This window comes from Oikopleura dioica, chromosome PAR (assembly GCF_907165135.1).
Source record: "Oikopleura dioica chromosome PAR, OKI2018_I68_1.0, whole genome shotgun sequence".
Taxonomy (NCBI): Eukaryota; Metazoa; Chordata; class Appendicularia; order Copelata; family Oikopleuridae; genus Oikopleura; species Oikopleura dioica.
The window spans coordinates 7,004,395-7,030,914 of NC_137293.1; the positions used below are offsets into that span (position 1 = coordinate 7,004,395).

The 26,520-nt window shown below is 44.1% G+C and overlaps 11 protein-coding genes across 14 annotated transcripts; 4 read left to right on the forward strand and 7 right to left on the reverse strand.

Moving 5' to 3' along the window:
- Positions 1 to 9: 9 nt before the first annotated feature.
- Positions 10 to 3,073, reverse strand: LOC145705906 (uncharacterized). 2 transcript variants are annotated; one of them, XM_081783407.1, is made up of 9 exons: positions 2,931 to 3,073; positions 2,776 to 2,877; positions 2,499 to 2,630; positions 1,862 to 2,436; positions 1,385 to 1,648; positions 1,236 to 1,341; positions 937 to 1,190; positions 739 to 888; positions 10 to 590 (listed from the first exon to the last, which is right to left on the reverse strand). In XM_081783407.1, exons 1-9 carry the CDS (start codon positions 3,054 to 3,056, stop codon positions 587 to 589), a joined length of 1,713 nt encoding a protein of 570 aa, XP_081639533.1. In that variant the 5' UTR covers positions 3,057 to 3,073; the 3' UTR covers positions 10 to 586. The 2 variants fall into 2 exon arrangements, with proteins under 2 accessions (XP_081639533.1, XP_081639532.1); XM_081783406.1 differs by having other exon boundaries at positions 10 to 888.
- Positions 790 to 26,493, reverse strand: LOC145705922 (histone H3). 2 transcript variants are annotated; one of them, XM_081783424.1, is made up of 2 exons: positions 26,045 to 26,493; positions 790 to 800 (listed from the first exon to the last, which is right to left on the reverse strand). In XM_081783424.1, the coding sequence occupies exon 1, from the start codon at positions 26,470 to 26,472 to the stop codon at positions 26,062 to 26,064; it is 411 nt and encodes a 136-aa protein (XP_081639550.1). In that variant the 5' UTR covers positions 26,473 to 26,493; the 3' UTR covers positions 790 to 800; positions 26,045 to 26,061. The 2 variants fall into 2 exon arrangements, with proteins under 2 accessions (XP_081639550.1, XP_081639549.1); XM_081783423.1 differs by lacking the exon at positions 790 to 800 and adding an exon at positions 8,268 to 8,279.
- Positions 3,127 to 4,698, reverse strand: LOC145705909 (co-chaperone protein HGH1 homolog). Its single transcript, XM_081783410.1, has 8 exons — positions 4,532 to 4,698; positions 4,361 to 4,491; positions 4,100 to 4,319; positions 3,773 to 4,063; positions 3,651 to 3,732; positions 3,507 to 3,570; positions 3,379 to 3,461; positions 3,127 to 3,305 (listed from the first exon to the last, which is right to left on the reverse strand). Exons 1-8 carry the CDS (start codon positions 4,673 to 4,675, stop codon positions 3,181 to 3,183), a joined length of 1,140 nt encoding a protein of 379 aa, XP_081639536.1. The 5' UTR covers positions 4,676 to 4,698; the 3' UTR covers positions 3,127 to 3,180.
- On the reverse strand, positions 4,781 to 5,748 carry LOC145705914 (serine/threonine-protein phosphatase PGAM5, mitochondrial-like). Its single transcript, XM_081783414.1, has 3 exons — positions 5,543 to 5,748; positions 5,156 to 5,499; positions 4,781 to 5,111 (listed from the first exon to the last, which is right to left on the reverse strand). Exons 1-3 carry the CDS (start codon positions 5,713 to 5,715, stop codon positions 4,855 to 4,857), a joined length of 774 nt encoding a protein of 257 aa, XP_081639540.1. The 5' UTR covers positions 5,716 to 5,748; the 3' UTR covers positions 4,781 to 4,854.
- Positions 5,857 to 10,508, reverse strand: LOC145705903 (ATP-dependent RNA helicase A protein-like). The gene is made up of 6 exons (XM_081783401.1): positions 10,330 to 10,508; positions 9,969 to 10,199; positions 9,506 to 9,927; positions 6,872 to 9,460; positions 6,662 to 6,825; positions 5,857 to 6,616 (listed from the first exon to the last, which is right to left on the reverse strand). The coding sequence occupies exons 1-6, from the start codon at positions 10,409 to 10,411 to the stop codon at positions 6,190 to 6,192; spliced, it is 3,915 nt and encodes a 1,304-aa protein (XP_081639527.1). The 5' UTR covers positions 10,412 to 10,508; the 3' UTR covers positions 5,857 to 6,189.
- Positions 10,532 to 12,708, forward strand: LOC145705915 (protein lifeguard 4-like). The gene is made up of 5 exons (XM_081783416.1): positions 10,532 to 10,680; positions 11,823 to 11,917; positions 11,966 to 12,115; positions 12,157 to 12,427; positions 12,472 to 12,708. Exons 1-5 carry the CDS (start codon positions 10,608 to 10,610, stop codon positions 12,627 to 12,629), a joined length of 747 nt encoding a protein of 248 aa, XP_081639542.1. The 5' UTR covers positions 10,532 to 10,607; the 3' UTR covers positions 12,630 to 12,708.
- Positions 12,763 to 14,273, forward strand: LOC145705091 (uncharacterized). Its single transcript, XM_081782545.1, has 4 exons — positions 12,763 to 12,866; positions 12,913 to 13,222; positions 13,266 to 13,832; positions 13,879 to 14,273. The coding sequence occupies exons 1-4, from the start codon at positions 12,807 to 12,809 to the stop codon at positions 14,271 to 14,273; spliced, it is 1,332 nt and encodes a 443-aa protein (XP_081638671.1). The 5' UTR covers positions 12,763 to 12,806.
- LOC145705923 (succinate dehydrogenase assembly factor 3, mitochondrial-like) lies at positions 14,310 to 14,791 on the forward strand. Its single transcript, XM_081783425.1, has 2 exons — positions 14,310 to 14,458; positions 14,507 to 14,791. Exons 1-2 carry the CDS (start codon positions 14,346 to 14,348, stop codon positions 14,736 to 14,738), a joined length of 345 nt encoding a protein of 114 aa, XP_081639551.1. The 5' UTR covers positions 14,310 to 14,345; the 3' UTR covers positions 14,739 to 14,791.
- On the forward strand, positions 14,813 to 19,356 carry LOC145705904 (uncharacterized). Of its 2 annotated transcripts, XM_081783402.1 has the most exons (7): positions 14,813 to 15,566; positions 15,611 to 15,771; positions 15,815 to 16,472; positions 16,518 to 16,962; positions 17,595 to 18,695; positions 18,757 to 18,810; positions 18,920 to 19,356. In XM_081783402.1, the coding sequence occupies exons 1-7, from the start codon at positions 14,838 to 14,840 to the stop codon at positions 19,024 to 19,026; spliced, it is 3,255 nt and encodes a 1,084-aa protein (XP_081639528.1). In that variant the 5' UTR covers positions 14,813 to 14,837; the 3' UTR covers positions 19,027 to 19,356. The 2 variants fall into 2 exon arrangements, with proteins under 2 accessions (XP_081639528.1, XP_081639530.1); XM_081783404.1 differs by lacking the exon at positions 18,757 to 18,810 and having other exon boundaries at positions 18,920 to 19,351.
- On the reverse strand, positions 19,593 to 21,774 carry LOC145705907 (kelch-like protein 38). The gene is made up of 9 exons (XM_081783408.1): positions 21,635 to 21,774; positions 21,331 to 21,459; positions 21,149 to 21,290; positions 20,951 to 21,106; positions 20,646 to 20,905; positions 20,219 to 20,496; positions 20,005 to 20,174; positions 19,827 to 19,960; positions 19,593 to 19,786 (listed from the first exon to the last, which is right to left on the reverse strand). The coding sequence occupies exons 1-9, from the start codon at positions 21,757 to 21,759 to the stop codon at positions 19,657 to 19,659; spliced, it is 1,524 nt and encodes a 507-aa protein (XP_081639534.1). The 5' UTR covers positions 21,760 to 21,774; the 3' UTR covers positions 19,593 to 19,656.
- Positions 21,951 to 22,395, reverse strand: LOC145705094 (uncharacterized). Its single transcript, XM_081782548.1, has 2 exons — positions 22,292 to 22,395; positions 21,951 to 22,245 (listed from the first exon to the last, which is right to left on the reverse strand). The coding sequence occupies exons 1-2, from the start codon at positions 22,336 to 22,338 to the stop codon at positions 21,951 to 21,953; spliced, it is 342 nt and encodes a 113-aa protein (XP_081638674.1). The 5' UTR covers positions 22,339 to 22,395.
- Positions 26,494 to 26,520: the final 27 nt, after the last annotated feature.

The window sequence follows — 26,520 nt, forward strand, 5'->3', positions numbered from 1 at the left end:
TCAAAGAAGTGAAGGGTTCAAAAACCATGTTAAATTCTGAACTGTGGCAAACTTGCAATTTTGAAAAGAAAAGAGAGAAACTCAAAAGGTCGCGAAGTAGTTTTAAATTGGTGCAGTTTTAAGCTGCAATGAACAAAAGAAGAAACATTCAAACAAGAAAAAATTTTGAATAGTGAATTTTGGGGAAACGGTATTAATTTTTGGTAAAGTTGAAAATAGGAAAGAACTTCTTGTGGAAACTGAATTGAATCCACGGAAACAGAAAAAGCAGAAAAACTATACTTTTGTAAAATAAAGAAGATACGCTCACATAGTAAAAAGAAAGTTGTCATGAAAAAAGGAGCTCTTAAGGAGAAAAATAATACAATACAAGAACCTTTCGAAACATAGAAATTTGTGGAATCTGGAATCTTTAGGATTTATAGGCAAAGAGAGATCTTTAAGAGCATAGTGATAGTTTTTGAACCGTCGTTGGAAGTTGATTTTTTGAGAATAACTGTAGTGTAACTGACGTTTTAAATAGATGGTGTACTTTAACTGAAAGTGTTTTTTTCGTACTGGTCCATGTAGGAGGCTTTTTGAAGGCTCATCTTTTGAAAATAGAATAAATTAAAAATACAAATGAGTAGTTTTTGCGGAGTGTGAAATTTTTCGATCAACAGTCTTTTTCTCTGTCGATTCAACCCAATGAACACCCAAATGATGAAAGATAGTATGTGCACCCACTAATATCGAAACCTAGTGTCGATCAAGTCATCATCTTCGTCCTCCGAGCTGTCGGATAACATCGGCACGGTTTCGTCTTTCACTCCTTCCTCTTCCTCCTTGTCTTCAGCAGGAGGGTTGTCAGGAGGTGTTTGGGGCCCAGTGGCTTGCTCACTATCCGCTCTTTAGAGAAAGAAATATTAGGTTTGGGGACATTATCGATTTTATTACTTGTCGCTTGGAGATTCAGCAGCAGCTTCATCGATATTCTGAGGATCATCCTTTGCTTCTTCGGGCGAAGGCGATTTAGAAGAAGCATTTACATTACTATCATCTGCTTGAGATGCTGCATATTCGTTTTTTATTCTATTCGCCTCCTCAAGTGACTTTTTCTCCTCTTCGTCGATAGCTTTCAGCGTTGCTTCCACATCATCATCGTCGGAGTCTGAGCTGATTTTCCGCTTTGATTTTTCGTCATCGTCACTCTTTGATAAATAGTTGGGAAAAGTCAATTCTTACAAATTTCTGACCTTGTTTTCAGTTTTTGGAATTCGCTCCTCTTCGTCGTCGTCATCGTCTGAATCGATGGTTTTGATGCGTTTTGGTGGGTTTTTATTTTCAGTTTCGGACTCGTCGCTACAAAATATTGGTAAAAAAGAGGATTGGTTGAAGTTAGTACCTTGAGTCTAGCTGAGGCGATGTTTTGGACGTTTTGATCGTCATTTTTGCAATTTCGGAATCGCTGTCAGTTTTTCTCTTCATGTTTGGTTCTGGCGTGCCTGTCCTGCTGCTTGAAGATCGCTCGGGAATTTTGAGGCTGTTGCTGAAAAGTTCGAGCTTGACTGCGTTTGGATCTTTGCGTATCATGGTCGTCTGCTTCGCCATCTTCTTCGTCTTGTTTTTCTTCTTGCGATCAGACTTCTCTTTGCGCAGCTTGGCATTCCTAAATTCATCATTTGATTTTGAGTTTTCCCCTTTTTCAGCTTTAGTTTTAACCGAGTTAGCGTTTATCCGATGCCCCTCTCGAGGGATCTTTCTTTTCTCGCCTCTTTTGTGAATTATTAATAAAGGGCGAAGGAAATAATCAGAAATCGCTTGTTCTTTCAGCAAATGTGTTGATTCAACAAATGATTGATTCACTGAAACATGAACTTACTCTGTTTCCAGCTTTAGAATTTTTCCCTTGAACTCGGAAATCCGCTCGCTGAGCCTGGACTCCCAGTTCTTTCGCTGCCGCTCGTGCTCGCTCGTCGCCGATGTCAGCGTGCCCTTGAGACTCGAGATGCAAACATCCTTTTCTTCTATTAGCTTCTTGCGCCGCGCCAGTTCCGCGTTCATCTCCTTGATCTTCAACAACAAGTCGTTCACCTGCATACTTGCGCTGGTGTGCTCGTCCACTTGCATCGTCTCGACGACTTCTTTTTCCGAGATTTTGAGGTTTTCAATGATTGATTCTGAGGTAATAGGAGCGGCGATCGTCTTCACTTCTGTTGGATCATCAACATGTTTGACCGCTTTTTTCTTCGATTTTTCCTTCGCCTTTTCTTTTGACTTGTCGCTGGAACTCTTTTTTGGTGGCTTGATCTCTCCATTTTGTAATTTAGGCTTTGTATTTTCCTGCTCTTTGGAAGATGTGACTCCTAATTTGGTCTTTCTCTTTTCTCTGAAGGTGCAAATAAAACACAGTGTCAGCCCATTGATTTTTTCGATTTTTCCACCTTCCCAAGCGGCCTAATAAAATTGCTCAATAACTGCTCCATGCTGTTCAATAAAAGAAGCAACAAATACATTACCTTGACTTTGCACTTTTCGCAGGACTTGGGCTTGCCGTAATTTTGAATGCAGTAGTCGCAGCGGCGGCAGACTTTGGAACCGCGCTTCGTTTTGAAACTCGCTTCAAGTTTACAAAGCGTACAATGGACCGGCTACAACAAAAATCTATTCAAGTGATCATTATTGAAATCAAGGAAGAACGATCAAGGAAACTTTATAAATTATAATGAAGAAAAAGTTAAGAGAAAAGTTACCAGTTTATCTATTGATCGAAAATTACCAGAAAGTGGGACTCACCGGGCCATATTTGAGCTGCAACTTGGTACAGTTTTCGCACGTCACAGAGGTCGGTTCTTTTCCATTTTCAGGCAGCGGCAAGTTGCCCCTACACCAGCGGCACTAGAATAACGCCCGTCAACAAACCCGATCAATAATGAATTCTAGAACTGTACCTTTGCGCCCCTGGCTGAAGGGCTCTTAGCACATCGCACGCAGAAAGAGTTCTTGGCAGTTAGTTCATCCCGAGGAAACCAGCGCAAACATTTACAACAGGGTGATTTATTTGGCGCAGTTGACATATACGATTTCCACTGAACAAAAATTCCAAATCAGTCTCTCTTTTTCTGTGAACTCTGTTTGATTAAAATGGGAAAAACAGGCTCGAACAGAAAGATCTTCTTTTCTTTCTTTTCTTGAACTTTTTCACTTCATCATGACGATTCCGGCGGTTTCGTCGTCTTCCTCGAGCTCTCCTCTTTTGTACTTTTCTATCCTCTCCAGCTCCTCCTTGTCCGTCTGCTCTAGCTTCGCCTTTAACTCCTCAGGAACTAATTCAGATCGCGAAAAATCCACTTTCATTTTTGAAATTTCCAGTATTTTGGAATTTTTGGAGACCTTTTCCTTCGACTTTTGATAATTCGCTTACGTCGGGGTCATCGCCGATCAATAAATCGATTAGCTGCTGGATAGCTCGATTATTCTCACTGCAATTTTAATTTGATCGTGAACTGTGGAATGAACTGTTCTACCTTTCAGCTTCCAGGGACATTTCAAACTTGTGCAGCTCGCGCAGGATCACGTAAGTGTTCTTTTCTGGTAAAAGAAAGTTTGTTAATGATAATTGAAGGTCATTATATGGTTGTTTCACATCAATTTTAGGGCGTTTCTTTTACCTCGAATATACTGACGATCTTCTTTTTTGTTACAAAGTAAATGAATAGCTTCTACAAGCATTTTTCTGATATCAGGATCAACCTACAATGATGATTATTTTTGCCGAGGAGAAACAAAAAACCTCTCTTTCTTTCGTCTCTTCTAAAAACTGCAAATCATCTGGTAGTTTATCCATGTCATCCATGTCCAAATTCGCTATTTCCGGTCCTCCAGCGAGGGGCAATAGCAACGCGGGTAAAATGTCGACGGAAGGGCCGAGGAGCCAGTTGTTGTCGTCGGAAACGAAGCAGATGTTCTTCAAAAGAATCGCTGCTGCGCCTCTTCTGACGATGTTTTCGTGCGTAAGAAAAGGAAGCAGCTTTTGAATGTTGAGCTTTTCTTTGTCGAGGAAGAAGAGACGTCCATTTGGCACCTTTGAATGAAGAAAAGGGGATGAGAAAGTGGATACCTGTGTCAAATTGGCGAGCACCTGTCCAAGATAATCGAGCGTATTCCCAACTGAGTTGTAGCTGATCTTGAGATAGATGCCAAACAGCAAGTTTAATCCTTCTTTTCCAATTTTCTCAAAGACCAGCGTTGCGTGCCGACTGTTCCGTGTTAAATTCGAGAGAATCGAACAAAATTTATCGGCATGAATAGATTTTGCGTTTGTAATTTGTTTTACGAAACTAGAATCAAATAAAGGAATGTTGATTAAAAAGGCTCTCACGTGTCAACGACTTCGTATTGATTCAATAAAATTTCGCAGAAAGGCTCGTCTGTTGTTAAATTGACGAGTTCTAGAACCGCGTCCAGCTGTATTCTACCGCTCTCGGCAATGTTCGACAAGATCAGTTCTACCTACAAATTCTAGGAAAGAGAACACTAGCCGTTGTCTCACCAGTTTCCTATGCTGGCGAATAAACAGGCGGCCCTCAGCACTGCCCGTCAGCGCTAGAACTTGATTCGAAGCGGTGAGACGGACATCAGCTCGTACGTCTTTTTTGAACATGGCGCACAGATCGTCGATCATTTCTTCCCCCATATTCCCGTTTTCTGCGCTTTTTCTTAACTTTATAAAATCGTGGTTTTGTGAATTAGGATGAGTTGCCTTAGAAACGCGCCTTGGCAAACATTTTAAAAACGAAACTAAATGTAACTAGAATTTTTTATTGCGGATAGGAATTTTTAGATGATTTTGAACAGAAAGGAAGATATATTTTTTCAGATTGAGAAAAGCGATCGGTCCATAAAAGCATTGTCGCCCATCGAGTAGACTCTGACGTCTCCATTTCCGAAAATACGAACATGCGTGACTGAGCCGTGGTTGAGTCCGAATCTGAGCCAGGCAGAGCCATCGACTTGCATCAGGCGCATCATAAAATAGCGGATCACATTTGCGTGGCAGACGATTATTGCTACTTGATTCTCGCCCTTCTCTTCGGAGGCGTAGCCACGGTGGATGTATTTTCTGAAGCCAGCTGAATACGAAATGTCATTTTCTGAGCTTACACCTAAATCAAACCTTCGATGCGGCCGCCATCAGCATGCAAATATCTTTTATATTCGTCGCTTTCGTAGTGCTTCCTTTTGGGAATCGGTGCAGTCGGCGGAGCTCCTTCCTCGACCATCTCTGTTCGATGAATGACATCTTCTGAGACTAAATCGCCCATTTCTGCGAGAATGTTTTCGGCAGTTTGTTTCGCTCTTGGCATTGTAGAAATGATGAACTCGGTTGGTTTGATTTGACGATTTCTGAACCACTCGCCAGTCGCATGAGCTTGTTTGTGGCCCAGTTCAGTTAGCAGCTTGTCTTCGCGCTTCTTTTCTTTCACGTGGTACTGCCCGTGTCGAACCAAATAAATATCTCTAAAAAGCATGAATACAAAATCTTCTTTGATTAAAATTTCACCTGTATCCAGATCGAGGTTTAAGTTTATCCCACTTGAGGTCAAAATCGTGCTCTAATTTCGGACTAAGCAGGTATTCCTTGGCTGCAACTGGTCTCTTCTTCTGACGATTTCGGAAAGTGACAAATGAAGTTGCAATTCCAGCAGAAGCGATCGACAGAACTCGCCTATTCATTCTAAAACGAAATTGACTGGTTTTGGATGTCTTGACTTGGTTTGTCAAAGAAAAAAAAATAGGTTTTTGAAATTTTCAAATCGCCCTTTGGTTGACAAGAAATTTTGCTGTCAGCCAAAAGGCGATTCAAGAATTTCACGGTAAAGAAAAACATGAATCTTGTTTTCAATTTTTGGATAAGGAAAACAATCAATCAGACGTTGATTGAATGTCTTCAAGTGGCAGGAAAATTGTGACTAACTGAGAAAGAGGATAAATGAAGAAAGTAAAGATTCGGACATTATTTTTAGACCGTCAAAATATCATCCGAAACTTTGGTTCTAACGAACCGATGGCAAATCACAATTTCCCCTCGTTTTTTTTGTTGTTTTTTACTAACAACTCATTCATTTCAAGTTCGTGATTTACCATCGGGCAGCTAGAACCGCACGGGATAAGATAGATAACTGTAAGTGGATCATCAGAAAGGAGCCTTTAGAAGTATCCTTGTCGGTTGCCCCCGAAACCTCCTCGACCTCGAAAGCCTCCGCCTCTATTCCCACCGAACGAGCCTCTGTTGCCTCCAAATGAGCCTCGATTACCACCAAATCCTCGGCCTCTGTTGCCGAATCCACCGCCTCTTCGTTCCATGCCGAAGTTAGCGGGAAGAATGCCACCTCTTCCTCCTCCCATCGGCCTTGGACTTGAAAAGTTGCCACCTCCACGGGCTCCTCCAAAGCTGCCTCCTGGAGAACCTCTCTGCGGAGTCCAAGACCGTCCGCCTCCTCCAGGGCTGCCACCAGAAGCACCACCTTGGAAACCACCTCTTGCAAATTGCTTCGGAGGTGGAGCACCCATGCCAAAACTCTCAAATCGGTCCATTCCTCGGATTGATTGATGACAATCTTGCAGTGAAGAAGAGCTATTTAAATTGAAGTGAAAAACTATTTTGAAAAGAAGCAAAAACCTTGGAATCGCGAGAGGAGAGGATACTTTCGTGATGATATCGATGAGCATCTTGTCTTCATTTCCAAAAGATATCACATTTTCTGGATTACTGACGCTCGTGATGACGATTCCGTCAATTTCCGATTTCAGCGAGCAAAGATAAGCAGCATTTTCTGGCTTCATCTGAAAGAATCGATGATATTTCAATAAAATAATCTCTCGTAATTACCGCGATTGGAATCCACTCATCGACGGTAACGATTCCATCGGAGACCGCCACAGATTTCGACGAAAGAACAAGTTGAGCAGCCGTTACATTTGTCGTTTGCCTGGCAGTGACACATTTGGTTCGCACTTTTTCCGAAAACATGAACGCTTGATGAGGAAAGACGACTCCTTTGTTGCCGAAGGGGCAGTTGGCCGAATGTTTGTGAAGCAGCGCTTGCTTCCCATCAACAATCACTTTTCGGCCATCGGTATGAATTGCTACATTTGGTGCGAGAGCCAGAGCGAGTAGAGTGATCGCAGCATCAAGTCGTTCGTCCTCTTGGCTGTTCGTGATTCCTTTGGGTACTAGCGATTCCTCGGGAAAGCCGAAATTGAAGAGAATTTCCATCAGTTGCCGTTTCGCTTCCCAAGTGCACCTCATTGTCGACATATTTATCTGTTTGGCATCACACCAGCTCTGCTCTCGGTCTGGGCCGCCCTCTCGTATTCGATTCCAATCGTCAAACAGACAGAGCAAAGCCACATGATCAGAGAATCTATCACCCGCGTATTGACGATGCTTGCCAGGCATTCGTTTACCTTCAATTTGAAAAGGCTCGTTGAAGCAAGAAGCCGCGGCAATTGTCGTCATACAGTCGCCAATTCCGAAGGCGGCGCCGAGAATAAGCATTTTTCCGAGTCTTGGCTCCAGCGGAAGTCGGGCGAGGATCCGGCCGAGTGGTGTCATCTCTCCATTTTTGTCCAAAGCGTTGAGCTCCTTCAAAGTGTGTTCAGCCTCAATGACGACATCGAGAGAAGGGACTTCAAGAGCTTTGGACAAGAAATCAGCGATGCTTCCCAAACGCAGGAGCTTGATCGTGAGAGCGACCGAGTGAAGCGGAGTTCGCAAGATTTCAGGAGTAGCTTGCTCGTCCAGTCGATCGTGGCGCTCTTTTGTGATGAGATTGAAGCAGAAACCCTCACGAACTCGACCAGCTCGACCCTTTCGCTGCTCAATATTTGATTGAGATGCCCACACGGTAGCATAATTTGTCATGTTGTTGTGAGAAGTAAACATCTTCATTTTCACTTTACACGAATCAATTACGAACGAAACATCGTCGATCGTTATCGAAGTTTCGGCAATATTAGTTGACAGGATGACTTTTGTGACTCCTTCTGGTGGGTGAACAAAAACTTGGTACTGGTCTTCCCTGGGAATTTGAGAATGAAGCGGAAGGATTCGATAACCAGGTCCGCCGAAAATGTGATGATTGTTCAGATGCCTCATCAGTCCAGATATCGAGGCCCATCCAGGAAGAAAAACTAGAATCGCGCCGGGGACATTCAAACTCTTGATGTACGAAAGCAGTTGTTCGATGACGCCATAATCGATGAGTGCCTCACTCATTTGAGAAACGGCCTGTCGGGTTTCTGGAGCGTAATCTTCGCTAACAAGTTCGTTGCAGTTTGTCTTGTCTTGTTGAATAAGCGCGTCCTGATCTTCCGCATTTTCTTCGTTTTGCTCATCGTTGCGCTTCTTTCTCTTTCGCTGCTTTGAATTCATGATCTTAACTTCCGGGCTGTAGTTGAGCATCTGCACAATATCCTCCAAAAAGTACTGTGTCACCGGAAACGTCCTTCCTGAGACTTCAACGACAGGTGCGCCGCCGAAGTATTCTGAGAAGGCACTAGTGTCGATTGTTGCTGACATGAGGATGATTCGGACATTCGGGAACTCTGCGTAAATGTCTCGAAGGACGACGAGCAAGAAGTCTGTGTTCAAGTCTCGCTCGTGAATTTCATCAACGACGACGTGGCTGACTCCTCGGAGGCCAGATTCTAGCTTTCGAAGAAGCACTCCGACCGTGCAGAGCATGATCGAACCGTGTGATCTCGGAAAGACAGATTCGAAGCGCACCGAATAGCCGCAAGATTGACCTTGCTCCTCCCCTCGTTCTTTTGCGATTCGGTCAGCGATTGAAACAGCTGAAATTTTTCTTGGCTGGGTGACAATAACGTTGCATTCGCCACCGCATTTGGCCTCCAAGGCTTGCTCGAGAATGTATTGAGGTAGTTGTGTTGTCTTTCCACTTCCGGTTGCTCCCTTGACGATTGTGACGGTGTTGTTGTTGATGGTATCGAGCAATTGTTGCCGAGCATTGAAAATTGGCAGATTGTTTCGTGTTTCGGCGATGGCGGGGTCTATTTGCGAGAGTCGGATTTGTTCCTGCTGCTCAATATCAGCGTTGATCTCTTCCATCGAGGCAGACACATAAGGCCCTTCTTCGATGTTCGACCCAGTCCAAGGATTCCAACTGGGCATCGGAGGACACCAAGGAATACAACCGCCAGGAACAGGCTCTTGCTCTTCGAATTTAACCATGCTTTCGACATTGAGCGAACCATCTTTGGTGAAATCTGCGACTTGGATGCCCAGCTCCTTGACTGTACTTTTCAGTTCTGCTGCTAGGTCGTCATTGAAATCGCCGCCGATCGGGTCGAACTCTGTTTCAGACTGTTTCTTCTTTGCTTCGCCAGTATAAGCTGGAATCGCGCCGAGGTGATAAAGCTGACGGACGATGGAGAGGGAAGCAGATCTTTCCGCAGACTAAAATTTGCTGAAGAAAGGGTTGGGCAAAGATAGAGGTGGTACCTTTTTAGTAGAAGCAGACTCTCTCGCCTGGAGGCTTCTACGAAGCTTGGGCACGTAGAAGGTCATCTCCGCAAGAAAAGAACGCATGTTATCAGGCCCAACAGCGCGAAAACTCGCCTGTGGTGCTTGAATACGATTATCCACACAGAACTGGTTCAGTTGCTGTCGCCCATTTTCGAGCGTCCATCCACCGTGGATTTTCGCAGTCAAATCGACCCCTTCAGCATTTGCAGTTTGATCTGCTGTTCGCTGGTCTAGCATTTGCTGTCGATTCTGGTAGTCGGCGAGCATTTGTCCTTTCGCGGAAGCCCCAGCGCCAAATTTGCCATAGCCACCGAAATGCCCGGATTCTTGATTTTGAGGAGTCGCTCCTAGTTTCGTGTGAGGCAGTTGTTTTCCGCCTGGAAGTGACACCGGTCCTCCTTTTTAAAATAAGAAGATAATGGCAAATAAGAAAGCCTACCTTTGAATCCAGGAGAATTATCGGCGGTGAAACTAGGTTCGGGGACAACTCCAGCATTTGTAAACGGAAATTCAGACTGGTTAACATGTCCTTCTCGCAGGAGATACTGGCAGAAATCGAAAGCAGCGTGAGCTTGAGAATCTTTCTTTGAGCCAGCGTTTCCAACTCCGATGTAGCCAAAGCTTGATGCTCGAAGTTCACACTTGAAACGAACTTTTCCTCGACCGGGAGCTAAAATAACGATTTTTATTAAATAAAAATAGATCGAATTAGTTTAAAATATACTGATATGACTAAAAATAGACTCAAAAGTTAATAAAAAAATACATTTTCATTATTTCTAAAGTTATCTTTGTATTACCAGGTCTTATGTCATAATTAGGGTGGATTTGTTTTCTCTGCAGCCAAGAATTAAGCCAGGCTTTCACATTCGTATCTGTCATTTCTTCTTCTTAGAAATATCTCTTACTGTATTCTTTTTCCCTTCTCTTTATTCCAGGAAGTGAAAGATGGGCGAGAAAGTGAGTAATCTGGGAACGCAGATTTGAGCGCCGATTGGCCGAGCGCGACTTTCTTTTTCCCTTCGAGACCGAACCATTTTCGAAGCAATCCGAGAAATTGAAAATTGAAGAAAAGAAAATGGCGAAAGGAGAAATGGAAGAACCGCTGATTGATTACAAAGAGAATCCCCAGAAGAATAGAAGTTCTATCGGTAGGCTTACCGGACTAAAATTCGGCCAATTTTTCTAGCTTAGTTGTGGGGTCCTATGACACATATTTGGAATGCTTAAAAGCTGGGCTTTCATTTGAGCCCAAAATCAAGGGGTCTGGGTCATGCCCGAAAGGCAAATTTTGGGACCGGAAGTTCCCAAATAAGCACTAGAACTCTTTGATCGATATTTTCGATTGGTTTGGGATCTCAAGGGCAATGGAGAGTGGGTGAATTAGAAAGTGTAGACTCTGAGCTTTCTTTAGAGCCAATAAAAGCTTGCCGCCCTCGGGTTTAACGCACTCTAGTGGCCAGAGAACTTGGGAATATGGGTATTTTTCGACAGAAACTCGGGAAAAAATGAGAAACAACCTCCCAGATCAACCGTGGTTCAATGTTCTAAGACTCATTTATTGTTTATAGTTGTTCAAGAAACGAAATAAGTAGGTTTAGAATTCGAAAATTTTGAGTCGAAACCTGAAGTTTCCAGACTAAAGCACTGTCCATTTCAACTTCTAGGGCCATTAGAGGGCGCTAGACCAACGGGCGGCAAAATTTTATTGGCTCTTAACCCCTGCCCGCACGGAAAATTTGTTACCCCTGCCCGCATATCGACCTACGCGTAGGTCGGGCCCTTTAAGGGTCTTTGAGTCGTGATAAAATTTTCGAAAGGACTTGAATGGAAAGATAAAAGGCTGAGCTATCTTCTGGACATGATCAAATATCAAATGTCAAATGTCAAACGTGAACAAATGTCGTTTTTCCATAAGTATAATTGCGATTAAAAGAAAATTTACCTACGCGTAGGTCGATATGCGGGCAGGGGTTAAGAAAGCTCAGAGTCTAAGCTTTCTATGTCACCTATTTTTCAAAGCTCTAGATATCCCAAACCCATCGTAAAAATCGGTAGAAGAGTTTTTGTCCCGAATTTGGAACTTCCAGTCCCAAAATTTGCCTTCCGGGCATGACCCAAACCCCTTGATATGGTGCCCAAATGAAAGCCCAGCTTCTGGGCTTTCTAATACTGTATCATATGACCCCCCAAATAAGCTAGAAAAATGGGCCAAAATTTAGTCCGGTAAGCCTATCTATCGGTACTTTCAAGAGAGAAAAAATAAAAATTTGAAAAATGAATTAAATTTCAGAGGATGATTTCAATTATGGCAACAATGTTCTTTCCTCCTCCGCCGAGATCCAAAAGGGCTTCCTTCGTAAAGTCTATGGAATCCTCACCGTTCAGGTACTTTTCTCACTAATTGAACAGGAGCGAATTAATCTATATGTTCAGATTCTGATGACTATCGGAGTCTCTGCGATCTGCATGGCCTTTGATCCTGTCAAACTGTTCTTACAAGCAAATCCGGCAATTCCCGGCATCTCCGGTCTTGCCTGTTTTGGCCTGCTCATTGCTCTCATGGTTCATCGACGAAACTTTCCCGTAATCCTTTTCCAAAGCTTCCTTTCCTAGCCCATTTTTAGACGAATTTCATTCTCCTCGGCGCCTTTACATTCCTCGAAGCCATCTCCATCGCCACCGTGGTGACTTACTACCAAGCTACCGTTGTAATCCGCGCTTGTCTCATTACACTTTCCGTCTTTTGCCTCCTCACCAGTTTCACCCTCCAGAGCAAGAAAGATTACTCTTCATGGGGCGCTGCTCTCTTCTCCTTCCTCTGGATTCTTATGGGAGTCAGCCTCATGCACATTTTCTTCCCGACGGAGATTCTCGATTCAGTCATTTCTTTTGGAGGTACTAAATCCAATCTAACTGACAAATTTCGAGCAAATTTCTAGGCGCTGCTCTTTTCTCCCTGTTCATCATCTACGACACTCACCTGCTCATGCGAAGACTTTCCGCCGAAGAGTATATCTTTGCCGCCATCAATCTCTATCTCGACATTCTCAACCTTTTCCTTCATATTCTCCGCATTCTCGGAAACGATCGCAAATAAATATCCTCCCCAATCACAATTATACCTATCGTAATTTCTGTCAACCAATCTATTGAAATTCTATTATTATCTCATGTAATAAAAATTCAACGTTCAAAAAAGTATTTTTCTCTTTCTTCTAGAATATTGTTTTCAGAATGCAGAGAATGAGGCTTTTGCAGACTTGGTTTTGGTTAGATGAGCAACAGCTTCGATCGTACACTCCTCTTCCTGGGGATAGCCTGGGTTAGGACTCTGGTAAGAGCAGCTTTTCAAGATTCTAGTGCTCAATTTTCATCCTAAGTGTGGTCTGTTTATCGCTACAACATCTATTTCCATCCCCGTCCTCGCCCACAATGTGGACTCTAGTCTCGGCACGACGAGTTGGATGTTCACGTGTCGCATCTTTGGCGCCTTCGTCGGCGGTGTCCTCGGAAGCACGTTCGCCAAGAAAGCCAATCCCAACAAGCTCTTCGCCGCAGCAACTTTTGTCGCTGCTGTCGCACTCTACTGGACGCCAAGCATCACCAGTCTCACCGTTCTACTCATCGTTAGCTTTTTATTCGGCGTCATTCATGGACTCATTGACTCGATAGGACAGATGATCATTTTGAGTAAGCATTTATCTTCACCATCTTTACTTCAATGTTATTTCAGATCACGCACTAAACCCTGGCCGCTACATTCTCGGCTTTCACGCATTGTTCACCTTTGGCTCCATCCTCGGCGCTCTGCTCATCCGAATCTTCCTCGATCCGACTCTAGAGCAGCCCTGTCCAAACGATCCGAGACACTATCAGAAGCTAATTCTTCTTCCGGATGTCCTCAATTCCTTCCAATACGCATTCATCCTCCCAGCGTACGCTCTTTTCGCCGCTGTTCTGATGCAACTGCTCCAAGTCTGCCTGAATACTTACGAAAAGGTCGACATTCCGAAGACATCAATGAGCAACAGCAGCATAGTTAACGAGCCAATCAAGCCGTCAAACGTTTTCCTCTCGTTTTACATCATTACACTTTTCTTCGCCGCAACCAGCTATCAAGTGACGTTTTCGTTTCTCCACCCTTTTACGAGATGCGACCACTTTTTACAGGTTTCTTCTGAAGAAAGTGCAACGAATGTGATTTGGTACTGGCTAGCCAATATGCTCGGCCGCTTCTTTGTCATGTACCTTTTGCAGAAAAATTACAACGTGAGGACTATATTCACATGCGTTTCTTCCCGTAAGTACTTTCAACAGAAATCTCAACTATATTTTGTTAATTCTAGTGCTTGTTGTTATTCAACTCTTTCTGGAATTCGCCCCTCTGTCCGCCTACGTCTTCATGGCACTAGAAGACGTTTGCGGCTTCCTACTCTCTGGCGTGATCCCACTCTGCATCGTCTACGCCTCCTCGATCTTCGACCTATGCGATGGTTACATGTGGACAATCTACGTTGGCTGCAACTTGCTCTGCATGTTCAACCCTGTTGGCATCGGCTTTTGGATGACGATCGACACGCGCGGTTTCGTCCATGCTTTGTTGATTTCCTGTTGCTCGTTGTTTGTGTTCCAGCAGTTGATGTTCTGCTCTGCCAAGACTGTGAAGACGCCTCATGCTCAAAGTTCAAGTTCAAGCATGAGCCTCAAAGCCGCCTCTTCTGCTCTTTCCATCAAAATATAAAGTTCCCTGTTCCAAAATTCAATGTTGAATTCTGACATTTTAAAAACGCTGCATTCAAATATTGACCCTAGAATGATCCAACGCCACCGAGTTTTAGCGCTTTATAAGCGGGTTTTGAAATGCAACGCGATGCTTGTTCCCGACATGAGACAGCTTGGCGATGTTTATACAAAAGTCGAGTTTAGGTAGATTTCTTCTGAACTTGAGTGATAAATTATCTTCTGTTTGAATAGACAGCACAAAGACGCGAAGCCCCAATTTGTCGAAGAGTTTATTAACCAGTGGACCATGTATTGCGAAGACATCGAAAAAGGCCATATTGGAAAAGGAATCACCGAAGATTTATTAGAAAACGATCTATCAGCTGACCAGCAGATGCAGCTCTATGAATTAATGAAAGAGACAACAAAGCCGGCGCCGCAATTCGCCATGCAAGACCCATTTGGACAGAAGAAACCCTCTTAAACCTTTCCTTTTCCCATTGCTCTTACTAATTTTATCCTTTTCTGATTCATTTACTTTAAATCTCAAACATTCACTTTCAGACATGACGAAGGAACTTTGATGGCGACGGACTTTGACGAAAAGTTGACAACGCTCTCCAAGAAATTCCACATTTTAGACGTGGGCTGCATCCGGGATACGCTAGAAAACTGCGAGGGCAATGTCGACGTTGCATCTGCTTTTCTCAGCTCAATGGTCGAGCCAGCCGAGCCCGAAAAGCCCCAAATGCAAAGTATGATGCAGGACTCCGATGAGGACGAGGAGCTCAAGCGTGTTCTCGAGATGAGTCAGCGGGAAGAGCGGGAGAAGCAAGCGATCCTTGAGAGCTTGGAAAAGCCGAGTGCGAACAAAGAAGATCCATTTAAAAAAGCTGACCCGCCGCCAGACTCACCGCCGAATCACTCGCCTCCTTTCCAAGCTCCAACTCCTCTGCAAACTAGTAGCTCTGCCCCAACAATCTCCTTCGCCCAACAAGCCAAAACTGGCGGTAACTTTCAAGCGGCCCCAAGCAGCAATTCCAATGAGCCAGTTCCAGCCTCGCAACTCCGCTCCCAAGTCGAAATCAAAGACGGCTACAACTTGTACGTGATGCGCGGTCTCCCAGGCTCCGGAAAATCAACACTGGCCCAAAGCATCGTAAAATCTTACAACGAAGCTGGCAAAAAAGGCATCATCTGCTCGGCCGACGATTTCTTCATGGACAATCGGGGCAACTACAACTTTGACCCGACCCGTTTGTCCGAAGCGCACGAGTTTTGCCGCCAGAAAGCGGATAAATTCATGAAAAAGGTGAGCGCACTTCCTTCTTATCAGAAAATTACATCAATACTCAGTGCTTCGAAGCCGTGATAATTGACAATACAAATACCGAAATCTGGCAGATGCTTCCCTACGCAAAAATGGCTCTCAGTTTCCGATACCGAATTTCAATTGAAGAACCGAATACTGTTTGGAAACTGAATGTTCGCGAACTCGCTCGGCGAAATCGACACAAGTAGGAGTTCTCCGACTTTGTCTTTCGTCCTAATGCTGTTTAGTGTTCCTCAGCAACGAATTTCAATCATGAAGCAAAGCTGGGAGATGTGTACGACGACCGAGCTTGTCAAAATCGCGCGCACCACCCTTATGACTGGAATGCAGCCCCGTGCCCCTTTCGCAGTGCCTCTTCAACATCCTATCGTCTTTTCCCCCGGCGCCCGCTTGCTGGGCCCTCCACTCGGTCTACCTCGCCACGTAACTCCAAGAATGCCCCTACGTCCCATGGCTCCTCTGAATCCCCAGCGTTTAAAAACAATGTCAATGAACCCCGCTATGCCCCATTCGCGAATGCCAATCCCCTCCCCGCCCCAAAGTAAAGTACAGCCACCTGTCAACCCAGCAGCTCCAAATTCGAATAAACCCAAGTTCCAAATGCAAGCCAACGCGGTAAACGTCCCTGACACCGTCCGCGAGTCCATGGCTCCTCCACCCGCTGATGACCCAGAAAGATTCCGCTGTCCACCCATCGCCGATCAAGAAGAAGCGCTTGGAAGATCGAGAACAGTGTCCAAGTCAAACTCGAACGAAGAGTTGATGAATTTAAACTCCCGCGCAGCGTCAAGAAATGAAGAGAAACTTATTCCGACTGATTTGCTCATCGAACAAGAATCAGAGGAGACCTTAGTCAATGATTCTGAGGATTCTAGCAGTCAGCAGGTATTGTTACGTGATTCAGAAGGGAAAGTAACGCAGATTTTGTAGCCAATTGGTTTCGGAAGACGAAATCGAAACCGAAACAGCTCTTCTCATACGCACGACGATGAGACGGAGTTTCCCTATTCGTCGAGTTTGGCTGATTGGAACATTTCCGGCGGTCTAACCAAATCCGCTTCCCAAAGTGGAGTTTGGTCCGACCAGCCGCTTCAAAAGCCACCTTCGAATAAAAGCGACGTTGGAGTTCAAACCGGCGAAGTGCCAAAAACGAAGTCGCGAGTTATCACCGCGACTGGCGATTACGAACCAGCTCAAGGCGCTTTGTTCCAAGGCAACTCGTGGAATAACATGCAAGACTGGTCAGGCCAAGCTGTAGAGGGCGAAATCCACGAGGAGACTTCGCCTGGCATGATTGAAACGCTGCGCGAGATGTTCCCCAAGTTATCCGTCGAACAGTTGAGGAACACCTTGTCCGAATGTTGTTTTAACGAAGGTACGCTCTATTTTTCCAGCATCATCTAGAATTTTCTTCTGATGAAATTTTCCGTCGCGTGATGAAAAAAGGGACAAAGGCTGAGAAGGGAAAAGCACGTGATTCACGTGTTCTATTTGCAGTTATAAAAAGGGAAATGTTCATCGGTCTATCAGAGCATCGATTCTATCCTTCTTGAAGGTCACTTTCCATTTACTCTATTTTTACGAGAAAAGTCGAAAACATGAAAATGTTCAGTCCAACTAAGGAAGGGGTCGCCTTATCAATCACGAGTCTTGTTCACATTGATTCTCACGGAAATTTTGACCGTTTTCTTGTTGAATTCAATTGAATTGGCTATCAGTTCCGATAGACGGGATTAGCGCTCTCTGTCGATCTCCGATCCCCCTTTTGCTGAGCGCGTGACAGATTTCAAGATTCAAAGCTCAAAAAGTCGAAAACAGGAAACTTTGCTTGTTTGAAATTTTCAATTATGTTGAATAATTTTTACCCTCGAGAGAAAATGTTTGACCGATCTGAATACATAAAAGAGTTCCAAGCTCGTTCCCCGGATAGAAGTGAGTTTTTGATCTAGGAATCAGATTGAGATTATCCAACGTTTTTCTCGTAATCTTACCTTACGAAATGTTCAGAGCGCGCGATCGACAGCATCCTTTCCAGCCTCTACATGGAAGATGATGTCGAAGAGGACGACTTCGATTTCAACCAAGACGTCATCGACTCGATGAACCGATCGGAGACGTCGACGCCAACTTCTCACGACAACAACGACGAGCCATTTGTGATTCGCCGTGGAGAAGATCTCATGGAGCAGCTGGCCAAGCGGTTCGGAAAGAGCACCACCAACTTGAGCGGCGAGTTCCACATTCCAATGAAGCTAGCGAGAGAAATCATGGAGTGGTGGCCGTCTTCCTCTGGGGACGCTTCTCCTAGGGGCACAGAGCAGGAACTGAGTGATGAGCAGCTCGCCTTGGCGCTTCAAGAAGCAGAGATGCGTGAACAACAAGAGGAGCTCGAAGAACGGGAAGCACGGAATGAAGAGTTCCCTTCTTTAATTCCTGGTCAGCAGCCTCGGCAAAAACCTCAAGGCGACTGGAGCACCTGCGACGGCAAGAAGGGACATTTCTCGACAAAGCTGAGCCTCGAAAAGCTCCAAAAACTCTTCCCCAGCATGCCAAAAGATCGCCTAGAAGACTATCTCCGCGACAACAACTACAACTACACGACTACAGTCAAAACGCTTGCTCTCCTGTTTGACAAGCAGTTCCCAACAAGCTCCCGTCAAAAGACGAAATCTACTTCAAGTAGCCGTCCGGGATCTGCTGAGCCACACGAGCCACAATTTATCAATCACACTAGACGATACGACGAGAATCGTAAAGAAGCAGAATTTTATCGTCAAAAGTGGGAGGAATTGAAGAAACGAGCGATGGACGCAGCAAGACGAAGAGACGCCGCGGGAGGCGGAGAAGCGGCAAAACTACGCGACGATGCGCAGCATTATTACAATCTCTGGCAAGAAGCGCAAAAAACTGCGGCGGAAAGACTTTTCCAAAAGAACAACGAGCGCTTCGCTGGAACTTCTGAAGCTAACTATTTCGACTTCCACGGTCTTCACCGCGACGAAGCGATCAAGAAACTCAAGCAGCTCCTTGCTGAAGTCACCGCGCAAGGCCATTACAGCCACGTTTTCATAATTACTGGCCAGGGACGTCACTCCAAAGGCAATAAAGGTAATAATTTCATCCCTTTTTTCTTCATCAATTTCATTATTTTCATTCTTCATCTCCATAGCTCGCAAAAGAATGAAGCCAACAAACCCCTTTGAGTGCACTTGTGTAACTCTCTGTAAGAAAAAACCAAGTTACAATCATTTATTATCACCATTTACCTCATTTCTTCATTTATCCTTTCGAAAAAGAACTTGAGCTTGGACTCGTAATAACTATCATTCTAGCGAAACTGCGCAAAGCTGTTGAGGCCTACCTAAGCCAGCACGACTACAAGTTCAACCCGCACAGAGACAACCCGGGTCTCCTTAAAGTATTCTTACGAAAAAAGTAACTTTTTCTATTTTTAATCATTTTTATCCTTCGTTCCTGTTTTCTACATTTTATATATGTTTAGCTCGTACGTTAGGTAGAGTTCAGTTTCACGTATTAATTCACCGAAATCCTTATTAATTATTAATTAATCAGAATTAATTACTACTCTTTTTCTCCTTTGTTCAAAGCGTATTTAAACGTTTTCCAAGAAAAATTGTCGTTTATTAGAGCCGATCTATCGGACTTATTTATTATTAAAATCATCTTAAGATTGATAGTAGCATACTTGTTGTATTCAGTAGTTGTTTTGACTCCCAGCTTATTAATTATATTATTGGGAATGAAAAATTATAAATTATCATATATTGACAAAATACAGTAACAGATTCATATCGACTCAATCCGCCATTTTCAACGTCTTGAAGCGTTACTTTCTGCGCGTAAAAAAAAAGATGTTGAATATGTTTTGTTTTGTTATCGAGTGTGTTCTTGGTATACGATGGTTCATAAAATTGTTTGTTTCAAAAGGCAGGAAGATGAAAATTGAACGTTTGAAAATAGAATAGAAAAAAGAAAGAAAAATGAAAAAGGTTGAGGTTTCAGAGCAGGTCTGGGTCGAAAGAAGGGGCAAGAATTGGCGCTAGAATCTCTAGTTGGTAGTTAAAATATTCACGATGGCGAGCTGGAAGTTATCGCGGGGCAGGACTGAAACGGGCTCTGGAGCTTTCCAGGCGCCGTCGGGATGCGAGGGCTTGTCAAGCGAGGTCAGCAGGGCAACACTAAAATTCATAAGCAAGCCTTTTCACGCTCTTTGTTTACCTTCCGCTGTCCCTGGAACCGACCAGGAAAAGACTATTCCTCAACGACACGCATAACGAAAATCCAAGTTGTGGTGGGGGCTTCAGAATCGTCCACTCGTCAACGCTTGAGTGGTATTGCAAAAGCGTTGGGGACTAGAATTGAACTAATAAGCCAATGTGATCTATTGTATCCTTACCTTTGTATCGACCAAATAAATAGAATTATGAACTTGCGCCAGGGAGTGGTTCGGAGCAACACGTTGTGGAAGGGAGTTTCTTTTGATCCACATATCACCGGAAAGAAGAAGCACAGAGGACTCACTGCCAGCTCCACCAGTCACCATTATTTCTCCAGTTCGTTTGAGAACTAAACAGACTTCTATTCAAATTGCTCATTTGTTGATTTCAAACCTATGGCTCCATATTGACTTCTCGCAGCGGGCAAAACCGAGCCCTTTCTCCAGCGCTGTCTCCTGATGTCGTAAACCTCCGTCGTGTCCGTACTTGACCACTGATCTGTCATCCCACCGATCGCGTAAAGATTACCATTCAGCGGGAGCAGACAGAAATGACTTCGTCTCTTGCTCATTGCCGGAAGCGATTCCCAGCTGTGTTCTTTAGAATTGTATCGATGTGCTGTTGCGAGCGTTGATGAGTCGATTCCCAGTCCACCAGCGACGAATACATCGCTAAAAATTACAGTATTTTGATGAAAACAAGCTTCAACTGACTCAGCTATCTAGGTCAGTGAATACTTTTGTAGAAAATTTGTTGCCATAAAGTGTCTAATCACGACAAAATTGCTGTTTACAGTTGGTCAAAATTATTCAAGAATTACCTGTCAATAACGGATATAGCGAAATTCTTGCGTCGCACAGGCAGCGAGGTGAGTGAGTGCCAACCGCGCTCGTCGCGGTAATAGATTTGGTTTTGTAAACCATCCTTTCCGCAGCCACCTGCGCAGATGATCGTGCTTTTCAGCTCGTTTGCCTGCGCCGAGCTATTGCGGCGGCTGGCGGCGATGATTTTCGCCTTCAATTCTGGATTCGCGATGATGAAATCGCTGCTTTGGACTTCCACGAGCTCGCGTGTGTTCATCTAAAACAAATATCAGTTTGGGTCCTTTTTTTCGGGAAATTTGACCTTTCTGAACTTGATGAGCGCCATGACGCTAGAAAGATGACGCTGGCGAGTGTTGACCGAGTACCGTAGCCATCCGGTCAGAGCTTCGAAAAGGTCCATTTCTTGGCGATTTGTGGAAGTTGGCATTAGCCAAATGACGTCTTCTAACGTCAATTCCTGGATTGATGGATAAGCATTGTTGATTTGATAATTTGGTACCTTGAAATAATCTTGCTTCGAAATTTCAGCAAGGTGAATTCCACAGAATCTTCTTATTTCTCCTCGAAGTCTTCCAAGATGCAGCTTTTTCGAATGCGTGTACAGTGTGGTCCAGTTTTTCAAGGTCACGAAGTTGCTCAAGCTAGAAAATTTCAACTTACTGCTCACAAAACATGTCTTACCTGATGCAATTTTCTTCAATATACCGACCGGCACTTTGGGCGACAAAAGTAAGTCCAAATTTCTGTCCATTGATGAGCAAATCAATAACTGTGATTCTGTCGATTGAAAGCTCGCCTCCATACATGTAGCTAAATTAACAAAATTATTATTATAAAATTGTTATTCTTAAAATTCCGCTCGACACCTGCAAAAGCGCCTCGTGACAGTTTGAAATATCAAAATGCAAAACGAAACTCAGCTGAACATTTCGAAAGGTCAGCACCGGCACTGGCGCCTTTGCATTTGGTGGGAAATTGTGATTACCGGATAAGGCACTTGAGGGAGGCGGAGGAGATGTTTGGGATCATGAGAAGGCGGTTGAGGGAACCTTTGGCTCCGCTTTCGTTATTGTTGTTGTTGTTATTGTCTTCGTCCAGTTTCTTGATCATTTCTTGGAGTTCGGAGGAAGCCGCGGCCAGGACAACTCGATGCGCGCAGAAGTCGACATCCTGATTCTGTTTGAGAAAAGTTTCTTGGTATTTACAGTCAGGGTTGCAATAAGGGTGGGTTTTTTAAGAAAAAAAATGACCAAAAAAGCCGCAATTTTGAAGTTTTTTGATGGAAAAAGCCCGAATTGCCCTTACTGTAAATGCATAAAGTAAGCTTTATCTTTCAAACAATGTTCCTTTGCTCTGAGGGTTATGTCCGTCAGAATTCCACTTTCTCGCAAATGCCGGAGGCCGGAAAGCAGCCCAGGAATACTTCCTGAGCGGTACGCATAAGTAACCTGGTCATTCCGCGAATTCTTGGCGTCTAACTTGTGCATCAGCTTGTCGAACATTTTCGACAATTGACTGATCCCGAGTTTTTGCGTTGCATCGCGCAGCTTTGTTAGCGACTCGTTGTTAAACTGGGCTTCAGAATTGTACACGAATCTAAAATGTCGTTTAAAAATTGACAAGTCTTTTTTGACATGCAAACTCGACTAGAGCGGCCAAAGTGTCTGGGTCTACTCGTTCCGCGGACATGCTGTGCTGCTTTTTCGAGAAGATATCGAGCAGAATCGGGCTCAAAAAAGGCTGAAAGAGGTGTTCTGACCCAGAACGAGAACGGGATAAGCCCTTTTCAGCCCCGTTCCTGAGGGCACCAAGTACCACCCGGTGACATCGGATAGTCGTGTCGCCGAGTTTGAAAGTGACGTCGGTCATCACCTGCCGCGCGCGGAACAGGCGAAGATTGTGCAAAAACTGGCTTGCGTAATCGTCATCCCTTTTTCCGTGCTCGTGGCCGATCGGAATCGAGCGTAAAGAGGTTGTTCTTTTTAAATCATCCAGTCCTTATGAAATGATTTATATCTTGTTCGAATTTTCAAGTTGCGAAAAAAAATTTTTCAATCATTTTCCTGAAGGCCTGAAAGAAGTGATCTTCCCAATCGTCGAGACTGATCTTTTGTTGGACGAAATCGGCTTGTCCAGCGCAAAATCTGAGCTGGACCCATTTCCCATTTTCTTCCTCTCTCTTTCTCTCTCTCTCTCTTTTTTCTGTTCGTGTTTTCTCTTCAAGTGCAAAAATACAAGTGTTGTTGTTATTGAGTTGGGCGTGTTTTCGGTGCTGGAGCTAGAATCAAGAGGTGCTTCCTAGTTTTTTGGGCTGGAAATAACAACAGATAGCGGCGTTGTGAGAGTGATTGTGAAAAAACGCGCAAGACTGCTGGTGGTGTAAGATACACGTCCCATCACTTCTAGGGTGCGCCAGACGCCGCCACTGCCCGCTCAGGCACCACCGTATCAAACCAATTTACGCCAAGACGCGCTGCAAGAGAATGGTAAGTCGATTAAATTTGCATTGATTTCAACAAACGATTTCGGCATTTCTTGAAGCACTAGAATCTACGCTGCGCATATTTTCTTTTCAGAAGAACGCTGGTTTCTTTATTTAACCTGCCGCTAGAATTTTCTTTCTAACGGGCAAATTTCGACCAATTCTAGCGCGTAGACGAGTGTCACCCGTGAATACAACTATTTGAACTTTGCGATTAAGTGGATCTAGCATTTCAAAAACCACCCTAGCTCACGAATCAACGACCGGTCAAAGGGACTAAGGGCGTAGTCAAATAAGTCGCATCGTACGCTGCTCGCTGGCGGTGCAGTAAATTTTAAAGTACCGTTACAATTGGTGGTGTAGTGCGTAACCAACTAACTGAGCCCAATCCGTAGTAAACCGAAAACCTGGCCAGGGGCCCTGACGGCCGGATCATCCTGACTGAGCTGGTAGATCAGGCATCTTCAATCCGATTAGATCAGGAAAAAAAGAGCGATGCTTGTTTGAACGTGAGTCGAATTTATTCGCAAAAATTACAATCAGAAATTTTACAAGTAAATAACAGCTGGGTCGTATCCTCCATAATAGTCACTATTGTCGTCGCTATCATGACTTCCGTCGCCGCCATCGTCGTCAGAATGCTGCACTTGATCCCCCTCTGAAATATTGGTTCTCAATACCGGAGTACTCCAAGACTCTGGGCTCGGCAACCTGTATAGAAAACCTGAGTCAGGTAAGGAGGAGGCTAAACGAAAAACCGCGTCGCGGCTATTTTATTAAAACAAAGCCGCAGAGCGGCTTCGACAAAATAAGTATTTCAATCAGTCACGATGTTCTTAACCTGACTCACATTTTCTACATATTTTGCCCGGCGACAGTTGCCGAACTCAGACCGAAATGCATTCCTGTCAATAGAGACGGGTTTCAGTGACATTTTAAAAGCTCTCAAGATGTCATAGAATCAATATAGACATAGATATAACTTCAATATGTATATCTACAATTTTAAATGCTCAAATCCATTTTTGGTTCATGATTTTCTGGAACAAAGTATTTTTTGAGATTCTTCAAAAACTTACTTTTCTTACTAAGAACCCATGCATGCTTAATACCCTTGTCGTCAAAGAAACAATCCACGAGATCCGCATCATCTGCTTCTGTATCCGAGCCATCGTCGTCTTCGTCGTCTTCTACCGCTCCGTTTTCGTCGTCCATTCCCCTGTCCATCATACAGTCCATCGCGTCCAAGTCTGCTACAGATGCGAGTTATTTAAATCTGGACTTAACAGTTTACTCCAACATGCTCTCATCCTCTTTTCGGGATAGCAATTGATTTTCGGATAAGACGCAGATGACAGAAGTAATCCAAACTTACCGATCATATACCGCTCGTCTTCGCTGGAGTCCTCCATGTTTTCTCTGGCAATGATTGTCGCTAACGCCAAATTATTGCTTTGAATTGTGGTCCCTAATGGCACGATACTTGAAACTTAAAAACTAAGCATGCAGAAAAGAACTTATTTGTCACCTTTACAAAGTGTTTCTAAACTGCTTTTACCGTCCATATTTCCCCAGCCAAAGCAAAATAGAAGTATCGAGTCTTCAAGAGTTCGCAAAAATTTTTAATTATGTTTCCTATTAAAAATAACTAAATGGGATACTATCTTAATTAATTCTTTTTCACGGGAAAACCTGAGTCAGGGTTCGAGAAAAGCTTTCATAAAAGCCGCGCAGCGAATTGTTAAAAACGAAGCCGCAAAGTGCCTAAATCAATTCTAGCGGAGCTGCTTCTTTTCTCAAAGCTTTTCTCGAACCCTGACTCAGGTTTTCAACTCAGGTTCTTGAGCCCTGATTTACTGTTTCTCACTCAAACTCTATACAATTCCAGTCGTTTCTCTCTGCCCAGAGCGTCGCAATTCTCTCTCCGATTCCACTAAATTAAATTGAAAATTAAAATTGTGAAAATTAAAATTATAAAATTATCAATTTTTATATAAAAAAAATCGGCGCCGACCTGAGGTTGCAGCAAATGCAACCATTCATAGCCTGGGGAATGAAAAAGAGAAAGGAATTAGCTGCCTGGTCTGTAATCTTCTCGGAGTCATTCATCCTCGCGCATGAATATATTCCAGTGAATAATAGGATCGAAGACGAGCTTCAGAACGATACTCAATAAATCATAAATTAAGAAAGTACAGGTGACCATTCATCGACAAATCGAAGGCGATATTGACCATTGTTCCTATCCGACGGCGCCTTCGTCATTAATACTGATTATCTATCGGACTCAGATCTCTCCAATACGCCAGTCTATCTATTTAGAATACGTTTGATTCCAAGTAAATTTCGTCTTGAAGGACCTGTCAAAAATTAAAACGTTGCTAAAGAAATCTCAGATTATTCAATTGTCAAATTAGTCTATCATCATCTGAGCGTGGCAACCTGTGTAGAAATCTGAGTCAGGGCCTGGAAGATACTGCATGAAAAGCAGCTACAGCGGCTTTTTTTAAATACGAAGGCGCGAAGCGCCTCCGCTAGTTTTTGTGAAAAGATTGAACTTCGCAACTTGGTTCCTATAAAAGACCTCATCTAAGGTCTTCAGACCCTGACTCAGGTTTTCAACAATAGTTCCCGACCCAAGATCTGGTTTGTCTGTGGCGCAGATCCTGCGCTTTCTAACCGAAACATCCCTATTTTGAACCTCGAAAACTAACGATCTTTCAAACTGCGCGCCATTTTGTAAATTTGGCGCAAAACCCTGACATCAATTTCCTTCCAAAAACAACCAAAACTTTCGTAAACCTAAAGGAATGTGTCGATTTTATTTGAATTCGGGCAGAGTTCTGTAGCAGAAAAAGCCAGTGGCTTTGGTTTTTGGTGATTTGTGGCCCTAAAAAGGGCCGGTTTTGTAAGGCGAAAGCACTTAGAAATTAAGCACGTTCTCCTCGGATTCGTCGAGCGAGCTGGATGTCCTTGGGCATGATGGTGACTCGCTTGGCGTGGATGGCGCACAAGTTGGTGTCTTCGAAGAGACCGACGAGGTAAGCCTCAGAGGCTTCCTGGAGGGCCATGACGGCGGAGGACTGGAATCGAAGATCGGTCTTGAAGTCCTGGGCGATTTCTCGGACGAGTCGCTGGAAGGGAAGCTTTCGGATGAGAAGCTCGGTCGATTTCTGGTATCGTCGGATCTCTCGGAGAGCGACGGTTCCAGGTCGGTATCGGTGGGGCTTCTTAACGCCGCCGGTGGCTGGGGCGGACTTTCGAGCGGCCTTGGTGGCGAGCTGCTTTCGTGGAGCCTTTCCTCCGGTCGACTTTCGGGCGGTTTGCTTGGTTCGGGCCATGTTTCTAACTGGTGGTTTTGCCTGAGTATAGAATCGAGGTGAGTTGCG

Coding starts and splice junctions, on each gene's coding strand:
- LOC145705922 (XM_081783424.1), bottom strand. CDS start 26,472: ATGGCCCGAACCAAGCAAACCGCCCGAAAGTCGACCGGAGGAAAGGCT.
- LOC145705909 (XM_081783410.1), bottom strand. CDS start 4,675: ATGGGGGAAGAAATGATCGACGATCTGTGCGCCATGTTCAAAAAAGAC. Junction 4,492..4,531: donor TTCGCCAGCATAGGAAACTG/GTGAGACAACGG, acceptor TAGAATTTGTAG/GTAGAACTGATCTTGTCGAA. Junction 3,462..3,506: donor ATGTCCCTGGAAGCTGAAAG/GTAGAACAGTTC, acceptor TTAAAATTGCAG/TGAGAATAATCGAGCTATCC.
- LOC145705906 (XM_081783406.1), bottom strand. CDS start 3,056: ATGTCAACTGCGCCAAATAAATCACCCTGTTGTAAATGTTTGCGCTGG. Junction 2,631..2,775: donor TGCAGCTCAAATATGGCCCG/GTGAGTCCCACT, acceptor TTTTTGTTGTAG/CCGGTCCATTGTACGCTTTG. Junction 1,342..1,384: donor TCGCCTCAGCTAGACTCAAG/GTACTAACTTCA, acceptor AATATTTTGTAG/CGACGAGTCCGAAACTGAAA.
- LOC145705903 (XM_081783401.1), bottom strand. CDS start 10,411: ATGACAGATACGAATGTGAAAGCCTGGCTTAATTCTTGGCTGCAGAGA. Junction 6,826..6,871: donor ATGAGTGGATTCCAATCGCG/GTAATTACGAGA, acceptor CGATTCTTTCAG/ATGAAGCCAGAAAATGCTGC. Junction 6,617..6,661: donor TCTCCTCTCGCGATTCCAAG/GTTTTTGCTTCT, acceptor CAATTTAAATAG/CTCTTCTTCACTGCAAGATT.
- LOC145705091 (XM_081782545.1), top strand. CDS start 12,807: ATGAGCAACAGCTTCGATCGTACACTCCTCTTCCTGGGGATAGCCTGG. Junction 13,223..13,265: donor AGGACAGATGATCATTTTGA/GTAAGCATTTAT, acceptor ATGTTATTTCAG/ATCACGCACTAAACCCTGGC. Junction 13,833..13,878: donor ATTCACATGCGTTTCTTCCC/GTAAGTACTTTC, acceptor TGTTAATTCTAG/TGCTTGTTGTTATTCAACTC.
- LOC145705094 (XM_081782548.1), bottom strand. CDS start 22,338: ATGTCCGCGGAACGAGTAGACCCAGACACTTTGGCCGCTCTAGTCGA. Junction 22,246..22,291: donor ACTTTGGCCGCTCTAGTCGA/GTTTGCATGTCA, acceptor ACGACATTTTAG/ATTCGTGTACAATTCTGAAG.
- LOC145705904 (XM_081783402.1), top strand. CDS start 14,838: ATGGCGACGGACTTTGACGAAAAGTTGACAACGCTCTCCAAGAAATTC. Junction 16,473..16,517: donor AGGATTCTAGCAGTCAGCAG/GTATTGTTACGT, acceptor CAGATTTTGTAG/CCAATTGGTTTCGGAAGACG. Junction 18,696..18,756: donor TCACTCCAAAGGCAATAAAG/GTAATAATTTCA, acceptor TCATCTCCATAG/CTCGCAAAAGAATGAAGCCA.
- LOC145705915 (XM_081783416.1), top strand. CDS start 10,608: ATGGCGAAAGGAGAAATGGAAGAACCGCTGATTGATTACAAAGAGAAT. Junction 10,681..11,822: donor GAAGAATAGAAGTTCTATCG/GTAGGCTTACCG, acceptor ATTAAATTTCAG/AGGATGATTTCAATTATGGC. Junction 11,918..11,965: donor ATGGAATCCTCACCGTTCAG/GTACTTTTCTCA, acceptor CTATATGTTCAG/ATTCTGATGACTATCGGAGT.
- LOC145705907 (XM_081783408.1), bottom strand. CDS start 21,759: ATGATCAAGAAACTGGACGAAGACAATAACAACAACAACAATAACGAA. Junction 20,497..20,645: donor GCTATATCCGTTATTGACAG/GTAATTCTTGAA, acceptor TGTAATTTTTAG/CGATGTATTCGTCGCTGGTG. Junction 19,787..19,826: donor GGTTCCAGGGACAGCGGAAG/GTAAACAAAGAG, acceptor TATGAATTTTAG/TGTTGCCCTGCTGACCTCGC.
- LOC145705914 (XM_081783414.1), bottom strand. CDS start 5,715: ATGAATAGGCGAGTTCTGTCGATCGCTTCTGCTGGAATTGCAACTTCA. Junction 5,500..5,542: donor AAACCTCGATCTGGATACAG/GTGAAATTTTAA, acceptor CATGCTTTTTAG/AGATATTTATTTGGTTCGAC. Junction 5,112..5,155: donor TGATGGCGGCCGCATCGAAG/GTTTGATTTAGG, acceptor TTTCGTATTCAG/CTGGCTTCAGAAAATACATC.
- LOC145705923 (XM_081783425.1), top strand. CDS start 14,346: ATGATCCAACGCCACCGAGTTTTAGCGCTTTATAAGCGGGTTTTGAAA. Junction 14,459..14,506: donor TATACAAAAGTCGAGTTTAG/GTAGATTTCTTC, acceptor CTGTTTGAATAG/ACAGCACAAAGACGCGAAGC.